General features: G+C 43.9%; 1 protein-coding gene across 1 annotated transcript; it reads left to right on the top strand.

Moving 5' to 3' along the window:
* Nucleotides 1-586: 586 nt before the first annotated feature.
* On the top strand, nucleotides 587-11,161 carry LOC131127594 (uncharacterized). Its single transcript, XM_078789264.1, has 5 exons — nucleotides 587-835; nucleotides 4,853-6,160; nucleotides 6,638-6,702; nucleotides 8,319-8,496; nucleotides 8,946-11,161. Exons 1-5 carry the CDS (start codon nucleotides 652-654, stop codon nucleotides 10,175-10,177), a joined length of 2,967 nt encoding a protein of 988 aa, XP_078645390.1. The 5' UTR covers nucleotides 587-651; the 3' UTR covers nucleotides 10,178-11,161.
* Nucleotides 11,162-12,149: the final 988 nt, after the last annotated feature.

The following is a 12,149-nucleotide window of genomic DNA, read 5'->3' as shown; positions in this document are numbered from 1 at the left end:
TATGGGGATAGGCGTGCATTTTCTTTTATTTCCTGAACCATTTGAAAAAATACTGGGGCTAGCAATGACCAGAATGTTTTATAAAATTCGGCAGGGAACCCGTCCGGTCCTGGTGCCTTGTTATTTGGCATTGCTGTAGAGCAGGGGTCTCAAACACGCACCCCGCGGGCCAAATGTCCAGGGTTGTCACCTGATTTTTTTCTAATTTTGGTAATTCTATGGTGCTAAGAAATGTTTCAATGTCTGGAACAGAAGGGTTAATCTGAGGTGTGTATAGTTTTTTATAAAAGTCCCTAAAGACTGAATTAATTTCCTCCGGAAGGTGAGTGATGTTACCTTCTGAGTTTCTAATTAAGGAGTTTTTTTCTTTATTAAGTTTTAGTTGGTTAGCTAAGTATTTTCCAGATTTATTGGCATGTTCAAACTTCTCCAAACGTAGTCTTTGTATTTTTCTTATCAGTAGTTTCTTTCAAATCTAATTTCAATTTGAATTGTAACCAACAGTCTTCAACACTGTTGTAAAATGGCGGCCGTTGTGACGTGGCGGATGCCCTCAAAGCTTTGCGCCACGGAAGAAGAAGAAAAATGCGGAAGTTGGGAGACAACCAGAAACAAAAGCCCGGATTGACGGCGCCAAAGCGCGACACCAACATGTCGTTTAGCAAAGAGTTTGTAAGGCAGCGGTTGATGGTGGCTGCGGAGGAAATATTGGCGCTGTTTGAAAGGACGATGGCGTCCTTCGAGGAGGAACTTTGTCGAACGAGAGAGGAAAACGAGCGGCTTCGACAACAACTGGAAGCTGCTAGCAAGGCCGGGATGATGCTACACAGCAAAGGTTAGCCAGGGCTCACTCTTTTGCCGAAACCCAATAAGGATATTCTCCATATTGAAAATTGGAGACCCATTACTTTGCTGAATTCAGACTACAAAATTTTGACGTCCCTATATGCTAAAAGACTACGACCTTGTTTGGAAGAGGTCATCTCAGTTACACAGTTTCATGAAAGGCCATCACATATCTGACAATGTCCGTCTAGTGCTGGATATGATAGATTATTCACATCTTGTTGATGATGGAGCACTCATTCTGTTTTTAGATTTTTACAAGGCATTTGACTCTGTGAAACATGAGTTCATATATACAGCTCTGGGCCACCTGGGCTTTGGAGGTGGCTTTTAAAACATGGTCTAGACCAGGGGTGCTCATTAAGTCGATCGAGGTGGTACTGGTCGATCGCTGGTCGATCGCTGGTCGATCGCGGCGTGACATTAAAAAAATCATATAAGATGCTATCATCCTAGCATCAATGCCGTCACTTGATTGATATACAGGGCAGCCATTCAGATGACAACTGAATGTTGCCCTTCGGGTGACCAATCAAATCAAACAACGCCTCTAAGTGCAGCAGAACTTACGATGTCAGCCTATCATCCATCCTCGTTACTTGATTGACATACAGGACAACCAGTCAAATGACAACTGAATTTTGACCTTTAGGTCACCGCTCATGCGTAAACAACGATGCAAAGTGCTAAGCTAGTCGGCGAATTGCGTCAGATTTTAAGCCCTGCTAAAATTTATGGTCACTAAAATGAGTGAAGTAGCTGGACCAAGTAAAAAGGCACAAACATATCACTTCCATACGGAATGGGAGGTGGACTTTTTTTTCCACAATGTCTTTTTCGAAGTGCGTTTGCCTGGCTAACCTGGCTATCAGCAGCTACTGTCCGGACTATGCATCCCTGGCTGATTCAATTCAGTGCAAGTCATCAAAGTAAACTCAGGTAATTACAAAAAATGTTAATAGTTATATATGTGTGTTTTGCAATATTGGCTCATTTGGTTATGTAAGGTACATCAACATACATTGTACGTACAAATAATCCTCAATACATTTGAAAATAAATAGATGTTTTGCATTTTTGTAGTGGGTAGATCATTTTGACTCGGTCATTTTAAAAGTAGCTCGCATGCTGAAAAAGTGTGAGCACCCCTGGTCTAGACTATATATAAAAGGTATTAATAGTAGCATCGCTTTATCTGAAGGTTCCTCCCAAAGATTTGTACCTAATCGAGGTATAAGACAAGGTTGCCCAATTTCTCCTTTTTTGTTTTTAATTGCAGCTGAGATGTTGAACCTACACATTGTAAACTGTATTCATGTGCAAGGAATCAGTATTGGGGAGCACTCATTATTAATTAGTCAACTAGCAGATGATACATGTATATTTCTAAGAACTGATCAGCAGATCCCATCAGCCTTGGAGGGTTTGGAGGCTTTTTCCAAGGCTTCCGGTTTGGTCATCAATAGAAAGAAATGTGAAATTCTGTTCATTCATGAGACAGACAAGCAATCAGTCTGTGGAATTACTGTTAAAAACTCTCTTCGGTATCTTGGGGTTGCAATCCATAGATCTACAAGTGAGCGGCTAACTGAGAACTTCTCTCCAAAAGTGGAAAAGGCTAAATCTATATTCAAATGTTGGCTTCAGAGGGACCTCACCTTACAAGGATGGATAATGCTCTCCAAGGCTGATGGGATTTATAGAATGGTTTATCCTGCCCTATCACTATATGTTGACAGAAAAACATCCTCCGCCATGAACACTACATTATTTAAATTCCTATGGAGAAATAAAACAGAGTATATTGAGTGGAACACAATGATTAGAAATTATTCTGAAGGAGGATTCAATGCCATTGACTTTGAAACTCTCAGCCATGTGTTCAAAATCAAATGGTTCAAAAAATGTCTGATATGTGACAAAAGTCCTTGGTTTGTTTTTCCCAACCTTTTGTTTGAAAAATATGGTGGCCTCAAGTTCATGCTGACTAATTTTAAATGTTTTAAGTTACCCGTTAAGTTATCCCTTTTTCACAAGCAAGCCCTGGATTCATGGAAGTTGGCCTTCAAACACAGCTTCTCTCCTCACAAATGGATTATGTGGAATAACCAATACATTTTGCACAGAAACAAGTCCATGTTCCACAAACAATGCCTGGAAAGAAACATAATTTTTTCTCTGATTTCTTTGATAGAAATAGAACATCATACATCGATAACATGTTTGTTCAAAAACATAATATCGACATGGATCCTGTTGATTATGAACGAGTGATTAAGGGAATCCCAGCCCAGCTTTTGCAACTGTTTAAGTCATCTCTCCGGGGTGGGCTGGTGGAAGGAGTTTCTCCAAGTTTAATGATTGGTGGAAGGAACATTCTTGACAGTAAATGTGATAACAAACACATAAGGAACACGCTTAGTTTAGATAGAGGTTGCCCTCCCACGGCTCTTGTATTTTGGAGAAACTCCTTCCCTCACATCCCCTTTGAAAAGCTATGGAATGAACACAAACAGTTTTTTATTCCAAACAAAGTGAAAGAACTTCACATTAAAACAATCCACAATTTTTACCCTTGCAACTCACGTTTAGCCAAATTCATGGTGGGGGTCTCGTCACAATGCTCATGCAAAATAGAAGAGGAATCAATAAGGAATCATAAATTTATTCTACGAATGTCCCATTTCTCAAACATTTTGGACCGAAGTTTCTATTTTACTTTTTATGTCTTTTAATACACTCCTTGACATCAAAATGGAAATGGTCTTGTTTCTACAATGCAACCTTCGTAAGGATCTGCATAATGCTGTGAAATGTCTTTGTTTATTAGGAAAATTCCATATTCACAAATCCAGAGTCATGTTATGCAAGCCAAATATTCACCAGTTTTCTTCTGAACTTAAAATATTATATGAATCACTGAAACTGATATTCAAAAACAGAAAAGCACTGAAAACCTTTTCATACATTGGAGAACGTTCTAAAAACAATTCATATGAAGAACAAGCTTAAGTGACATGTTTTCTATTTTTATTTTGTTGTTCTTATTTTCAAGCAATATCCCTCGCACATTCCTTTCTTTATTTTTTTTATTTATGTTGATATTGTTCTGTAGAATTGCACTTTTATGTTCCTGTAATTCTGCTTATATTGTTATTGTTTTGTACAATTGAAGCTTGTAATAAAATATAAAAAAAAAAACAGCAAAGGTTAGCCTCCTTGATCGCTATCACGTTTGTGTACATTGGCCTGTAAAGAGGCAAACTAATGAAAAGCTATCTCTCGTATCTCATCGATAGTACATGTAACACACAGAATAGGTTTAAAAAGCATGGACGCCATTTTGGTTCAAAGTTTGCACTATGAGAGTTTGGCGCCTATGAAATCAAACTAGCGGGTTTTGTGATCATCACATGATACTGTCTGTGCAGCATGAGCGTTTTCTGCGTGTGGGTGGCAGATGACGTCAACTAATCTGACATATGTCACATGTTTTGTTTCCAATTCTTTCTCCTTTCACCATGAAGACTTTATTATGAAGAATAGTTGGACTTTATTCCTGCAACGTTCTGACTTTTTCAGCAACCCAAATTTTCCAAAGTTTTTTGAAATTTTTTGGTTTGTTTCTCATTATATTACCAATTTAAAAACATATATATATATTTTTTTTTACATATTTTATATGTAATTTGGCTATTTTTTACAGTAATTTGTCCAGGGAAATAGGCTGTGCATCAGGCCGACACACAGCTACAGATACCTGCAACTTTTTCCTCAACGTTCACTTTCTGCTCTTTTGGTGTTTGAATGGTTTGTACATTTTTAAGTCTAACTTTATTCCTGTAACATTCTAACTTTCTCCACTTGTTTCTCATAATATGACCACTTTAAAAACATATTTGATATGTAATTTGCCTTTTTTGACAATAACTTTTCATCTGGCCCACACACATCTGATGGAGAAGAGCTTTGCCACATGGAGCTCAAGTGTGTTTGTGTCCTGCAGGCGTGCAGCAGCTGACTGGTCATCAAGCAGAAGATCCACTTCAGCCGCAAGAGGATCTCGGGCCCCCCCACGTTAAGGAGGAAGAGGAGGACCTCCGGGTCACTGGGCAAGGGGGGTGTCTTCAACGGTCGGAGGAGGCTGATTTGACTGTCGCCTCCACGAAGTCTGAAGACTTGGCAGACGCCCTCTTTGCCCCACTGTCAGATAGCGAAGCTGAAGAAGCTTTGAGCGGGGATACGGACTGTGAAGGCAACACGAGGACTCCCGCTGACAACAGACAGTCCAAGCGCCATGATAAGGAGGCGGGTAAAAAGCGTTTCACCTGCTCAGTGTGCGGTGAAGGCTACTCTTATAAGTGCAATTTGACTCTGCACATGCGAACGCACACCGGAGAAAAACCTTTCAAGTGCTCCGCATGCGGCGACGGCTTTATCCAGAAGGTCGCTTTGATTGCTCACACCGCAACGCACACAGGAGAAAAACCTTTCACCTGCTCTGTTTGCAGCAAGACGTTTTCTTACAAAAGCAATTTGAACGCGCACATGCGGACGCACAGTGAGAAACCCTTTGGTTGCTCAGTTTGCGATAAAAGATTTGCCCAAAAGGTCAACCTGGACTCACACTTGAGGACGCACACGGGGGAAAAACCTTTCAGTTGTTCTGTTTGTGGCAAAAAATTCTCCCACAAGGCAAACATGGTAACACACCTGAGAATACACACGGGAGAAAAACCGTTCACCTGCTCAGCGTGTGGCGAAGGTTTCGCTCAAAAGGTGGCTTTGGCGGCGCATGCAAGCACGCACACGGGAGTAACACCCTTCGGTTGCTCGGTTTGTGGTAAAACGTTCTTTCAAAAAGCCAACATGACGTCGCACATGAAGACGCACACAGGAGAAAAACCTTTCACATGCTCAGTTTGCGGCGAGAGTTTTGCGCAGAAGATCACCTTGATCACGCACACCAGAACGCACACGGGAGAAAAACCTTTCAGTTGTTCCTTCTGTGGCAAAGAATTCTCCCAGAAGTCCAACATGGTGTCGCACATGAGAATCCACACTGGAGAGAAACCGTTTACTTGCTCGGTCTGCGGCGAGAGCTTTGCCCAGAAGGTGTCTCTGGGTGTACATGAAAGAACGCACACGGGAGAGAAACCCTTTGCTTGTTCGGTTTGTGGGAAGAGATTCTTTCAAAAGGCAAACATGGTCATGCACACGAGAACGCACACGGGGGAAACCACCTTCAGCTGCTCCGTCTGCGGCAAACGATATTCGCACAAGTCCACGTTGATGACACACATGCAGACGCACAGCAGAGAATAAACGTCTTCCTGCCGTCTGGACCGCCAGCGTGTCACACAAGTTGGCTTCCGGTTCAATTCCGGTGAGGAGCTCAGCTTCCGACCTCTGTTTTCTTGGAGATCCAGAAAGTCACTCCCGACTTTGACGTCCTCCTAAGGGTGTTGGTCGTTTTCTCAACCACTCTTTGGCTGAACGCTCCACGTTGCGGCGAATGATCTCAAATCATGTGCAGCCCTGTTGCTGGTTCGCTTCCTGTGTCTGAGGTCAAACCGTGTCAAAGGAACAACAACCTCTGCGTTAGCACCAAGTTGCAGTAGGTACTTTCCTAGTTGCTGACTGGCACTGGCAGGGTTTGGGACTATGACGTTGGTGCTTTCGTCAGCCAACTCTTCTGTCGTTCTATTGCATCATAGACTTCCACGGGCCAGCCTTATCCACCTAAAAGCCGTGCCACAGTATGTCCACTCATTGTCTGTTTTTGGGACAGTCGGGCGTTTCGGGGTGGAAACGTCGGAGCTTTGCCTGGCAGCCATTGTGGAAGATACTATCAAGGTACATTTCTCTGCTCCACTAGGAATAGCACTGGGCTCAGACTTTTCAATTCTGGACTGGATCCATACAGACCCCAAAGAGTCATAAAATTACAGTTTGTGAAACTTTGATCTTATTTGTTAAAACATAATGAATGTACATTTAGACGTGAAAATCACAGGACTCTGACTTTTCAAATCTGGACTGGATTCATCTACGGATCCCAGAGGTTCACAAAGACGTTCTAGCAACGAAGAAGATGTTTCATCGCTCTTTGCAGCTCCCCTTTCTTCCACCCAGGCGCCGTCTTTCCGACCGGTTTTCAACTGAAAGAGTTGGTGAAGGAGCGACTTGACGGCGGCTGATGAAATATTTGTGCTGTTTGAAACAACGATGGCATCCTACTCCGACAACACCTGGAAGACACGTGTAGGCACCACTGGCTCCAAGATGGCGGCGACGTGACAACAACTTAAATAAAAGAGAAAGGCGGAAGTTAGCAAGACCCGAGCAGAGCGCGTACAACCACAACATCCAAAATGTCCTTCAGCAACGAGCGATTCGTGGTGGCTGCCGATGACGTCTCAGACGTGTTTGAGAGTACGACAGCGTCCTCAAGGAGGAACTTTTCCGAACGAGCGGCAACGACAACAACCGGAAGCTGTTGGCAGGAAGGACATCTATTATTATTCAACGTTTATCAACATATAACTATGATTGTACCGTGGAACTAGCCGTTTTAGCCCACTGGTCATGTTGTTACAATAGTTAGCCGTGCTAACTAGCATGGCTAGCAGCTGTTGAAAAAGTGACCACGGGCTAAACATTTCTAATCAGCATTAAAGTTCCATATCCAGTTTCATGGAATCATCATCATCATGGAATATCCCAAGTCATATTAACAAGTCAAACGTCAAAACTACAAGATACAAGAAAGGTACAAGAAAACTACAAGAAGTGAAATAAAAAGTCAAAATTCTGAAATTCATTTTCTACGGCTTATCCTCACGAGGGTCTACGCTGTGTGTACCGCCATGCCTGCGTACGAGGTACACTCACATGGAAGTACAATTAGTCATTAGCACTTTGACAAAATATCTTGTGTATTGCGAATATGAACGTATGAACAAGAACACAACATTTTTACACAATGACATTTTAAAATGCTGCTGATTGAAATTCTAATTTCACAATAAATTCTTGTGGGGGAGAAAAGTACATTTTCCTTACTTTTTTAATAAAAATAATACAACATTTTTAAAATTACATTTCCATATTTTCTGGAAAAGTCCAGGTATTACGCTCTCATACTTGAGTGTGGTGGGAATGGTTGTCTATATGTGCCCTGTGATTGGCTGGCCACCAGTCCAGGGTGTACCCCGCACCTCGCCCAAAGACAGCTGGGATAGGCTCCAGCACCCCCACCCTCGTAAGGATAAGCGGTAGAAAATGGATGGATGCTCTCATTCTGTAGTCGGCAATCTTCATCGGTCCCGCAAGATGGCCGCGTGACGTCATAGAAGCGCGACTTCGACCAGACTTCCATCGAAGAAGAAAAGGCGGAAGTTGGCAGCCAGGCGCCGACAGAGAACAGAGCGACGTTGAAAGTGAAATAGACGGCGCAAAAAACCTAAAAAATGCTGAAAGAGTTGGTGAAGGAGCGATTAATGGCGGCGGCCGATGAAATATCGGAAATGTTTGAAAGAACCATAGCGTCCTACGAGGAGGAACTTTCTCGGACGAGAGAGGAGAAGGATCGGCTTCGACGACAACTGGAAGCTGTTAGCAAGACCGGGATGGGGTTACACATTCGAGGTGTGTTGTCATGTTCGCCAGCCACGTTTACAACACTTGATGTCACTAATAAGCGGAATAGCCGGTGGGACAACGACAGCATATAATCCAAGATGGCGGCCTGCGTACACGAGCCAACTATAGCGTTCCTAATAAACCTATGCTACTTCGTCCTGATTCATAAAATCACACGTATTTGTTTTTTGTTAGTTTTATTGCCAAAATAGGAAGAACGTCAGATGTTCAAAATGGCCATATATCCGTTTGCGGGTGCTGGAAGGAGGAAGCTAGCAGGTAGCATCAAGCTACATTTGCCCTGACATCTACTGGCCGGAATGTGCAATTGTAAGCATTTCAGCCAAATCTCTGTTGGGGGCCGAATTCCACCCCAAATGATTACCTGAACTGTAGGCAACGCTGGCGTGGTGGACCTGTCGTGCACGTGAACTCACGTGCGTTTGTGTCCTCAGATGTCCAGCTGATCAGTGGTCATGGAGAACGCTCCCCCCGGCCTCCCTATGTGAAAGAGGAACAAGAGGAACAGCGGGTCACTCAGGAGGGAGGGGGTCTCGCCACGTTGCCGCTGATGGTCGTCTCGATGAAGACTGAAGATCACGAAGACCAACTGCAAGCAGACGACCTCTTAGCGCCGCTATCCGATAGCGACGACTTGACGTCACACTCTCCCGAGGATGGAGACGGGGACGACACCCAGCTGTGTCCGAGCAGCGATACGGGCGGCAACGATGATGACGACAAAAAGAAGGCGGGTAAAGAGCGCTTCACTTGCTCCTTTTGCACCAAAGGCTTTTTTTATCAGAGCTATTTGACTCGTCACATGCGAACACACACGGGAGAAAAACCCTTTCGGTGTTCCGTGTGCGATAAAAGATTCTCTCACAATGTATCAGTGGTATCGCACATGCGAACGCACACAGGAGAGAAACCCTTTAGATGTTCCGTTTGTCACAAAAGCTTCTCCATGAAGATACACGTGTCGACACACATGAGAACGCACACGCAGGAAAAACCCTTTCGATGCTCGGTGTGCGACAAAAGATTCACCCAAAGGCCACACATGTTGCTACACATGAGGAAACACACAGGAGAAAAACCCTTCAGCTGCTCTGTCTGCGATAAAAGATTCACTCAGAACGCCCACATGCTGGCGCACATGAGGAAACACACTGGGGAAAAACCCTTTAGCTGCTCCGGTTGCGAAAAAAGTTTTTCTCGCAAGAGCGACTTTGCGCGACACATGAGGACGCACACGGGAGAAAAACCTTTTCGATGCTCGGTTTGTGCTAAAGCATTCGCTCAGAAAGAAACCATGGACTCTCACATGAGGACTCACACGGGAGAAAAACCGTTCAGGTGTTCAGTGTGTGACCAACGGTTCGCCAACAATGCATCGGTGGTCTCGCACATGCGGAAACACACGGGAGAAAAACCCTTCAGTTGTTCCGTTTGCCACAAAAGCTTCTCTCACAACGGAACCATGGTGTCCCACATGAGAACGCACACGGGTGAGAAACCTTTCAGCTGCTCAGTTTGTGGCAAAGGATTTGCTCAGAAGTCCAACATGGCGTCACACATGAGAACGCATGCGGGAGAAAAAGCCTTCCGGTGTTCACGCTGCACCAAAACGTTCTCTCTGCACGACACGCTGATGTTGCACATGCGAACGCACGGTGGAGAATAAACGCTCTTCGTAGCGTTGGCCACCAGGGGTTGAGGTCGGGCGAGACCGGCAGGAAGTAAGCTCAACTGCTCACGTGCGAGTCCATGGCATCCCACAGGGTCTTGTACGTCTTTTTTTCTCTTATGTCGACTGTGTTGGGTAATAAGAGTGTACAGGTGACTGTAGGGGTGTTACTTCATGTCCTGAGGGCTCTAACAAGGTTGAAAAGCCTCCTTGGAATGTGCTGTTGTATCTTCTCCATGCTGTGTTCTATGTTTCTGTAATAAAAGAGGGGGTGTGGTCAGAGGTCACTTTGCTTTAGGATGCGAGTGGCGAGTCTCCAGTGCCACCATCTTGCCACGTCACGGAAGTTAGCAACGCTTGGGGTCAGCCGAGGGACTAGCATCTCATCATCCCAAAATTTTGCAACTTTTTCCCCAAATGGCAACTTTATTTTCTTCCTTTGTCGTGACATTAAAAAAATCTCAACATTCTCCCTCGTCTTCCACTCAGCTGCTGGATGACTTTATTGTGATTTCACAATAAATAATAATATCATTATTATTATTATTATTATATTATTATATGATGACTTTGTTTCCAAGACCCCCCCCTCCCCCCAACATAAAAGACACTTTTCTTTTGTTCCTTTCTCTGGCCCCGCCCTGGAATTCAATTCCACCCTCGGCCATCTCTGTGTGGAGTTTGCATGTTCTCCCTGTGCATGCGTGGGTTTTCTCCGGGTAATCCGGTTTACCCCCCCATTGCAAAAAAATGTTAGACCCCCCCCAAATTGTCCATAGGTATGAATGTGAGTGTGAATGGTTGTTTATATGTGTCTATATATGCCCTGTGGCCACCAGTCCAGGGTGTACCCCGCCTCTCTCCCGAAAACAGCTGTGATAGGCTCCAGCACCCCCCGCAACCCTTGTGAGGATAAGCGGTAGAAATGAATGAATGAATGCTGTACATATATGTATAAATGCTATATGTATATATAATTATAAATGATATATATAATTATAAATGATATATATATATATAACAGAGAAAATGAATGAAAACATAAACATTTTCAATGTTTAATGAATATGTAAATTGACTGCTTCTTGGTGGATCACGTGACAAATCCTGTGGCGACTCGTGCTGCATGTGACGTTGCATTCCACGCGTCCATCTTTGTCAGCCGTCTCCAACACTGCCGCTAGATGGCAGCAGTGTGACGCACCCGAGCTGTCGGCTGCGGTAAAAACCTCCACCGAAGAAGAAGAGAAGCGAGTCTGGAAGCGGAAGTCGCCGTCCAGTGGTGCGTGTGTGGAGTTGGTAAAGGAAAATGGTAAAGGTAAAATCAGAAAAGAAAGAAAAACTAAAAGTTTTTAGGAAAAGTTTTTGACGTTCCAAATGAAGGCAAGTTGTGGGAAGCGGACTGCATAGCTCTCGGCCGACGGCCTGTATAGGCCCGGTATGGCGAGACCTGTGTGCCGCAAACCACAACTTGCTAAAACACAAACAAACAACTGGTAGTGCCAAGAAAAACAAAGGGTGGATGCAACCAGGCTAATATCGTGAGTGTAACAATAAGCTGCAACTCAGAGAATGATAGTGACGAAAGGACTAATGAAATGGAGTATACACCGGTAAAAATGGCAAGGACAATCGTGGTCAGAGGCAAGCAGTGGAGTAGATGACCATGGAAGACAAACTAATAAAAAATGTGTGCAAAAGTAAGCCATAAAGAAGGCCCTGGGGACGAATGGAAAGTAATTGTCACAATGACTAAGATAAAGGACACTTTCACCCAGTACATCTGACCAAAGCAATAGAAAAAGAAATAGGGAAAGTATGCCAAAATGCTCAATCATAGAAGAATACTCATAGCAGCAACTAATAAAAAACAACAAGAGAATATAAGAAAAGGCCCCAGGGCAGACGTAGGACACGCTGGAGAGATTATGTCTCACAGCTGGCCTGGGAACGCCTTGGTGTCCTCCCG

This window comes from Doryrhamphus excisus, linkage group LG3 (assembly GCF_037039965.1).
Source record: "Doryrhamphus excisus strain RoL-2023G ecotype Guam linkage group LG3, RoL_Dexc_Guam_v1.1, whole genome shotgun sequence".
NCBI classification, from domain to species: Eukaryota; Metazoa; Chordata; class Actinopteri; order Syngnathiformes; family Syngnathidae; genus Doryrhamphus; species Doryrhamphus excisus.
Note: the sequence above shows the minus strand (reverse complement) of the source record. Positions and strands in the feature narration are given on the sequence as shown.

Bases quoted from the DNA above. Each gene is read 5' to 3' on its own strand.
- LOC131127594 (XM_078789264.1), top strand. From the start codon at position 652: ATGTCGTTTAGCAAAGAGTTTGTAAGGCAGCGGTTGATGGTGGCTGCG. The intron at 836-4,852 runs GTTAGCCAGGGC...TGTGTCCTGCAG, and splicing joins GATGATGCTACACAGCAAAG to GCGTGCAGCAGCTGACTGGT. The intron at 6,703-8,318 runs GTACATTTCTCT...AAAACCTAAAAA, and splicing joins TTGTGGAAGATACTATCAAG to ATGCTGAAAGAGTTGGTGAA.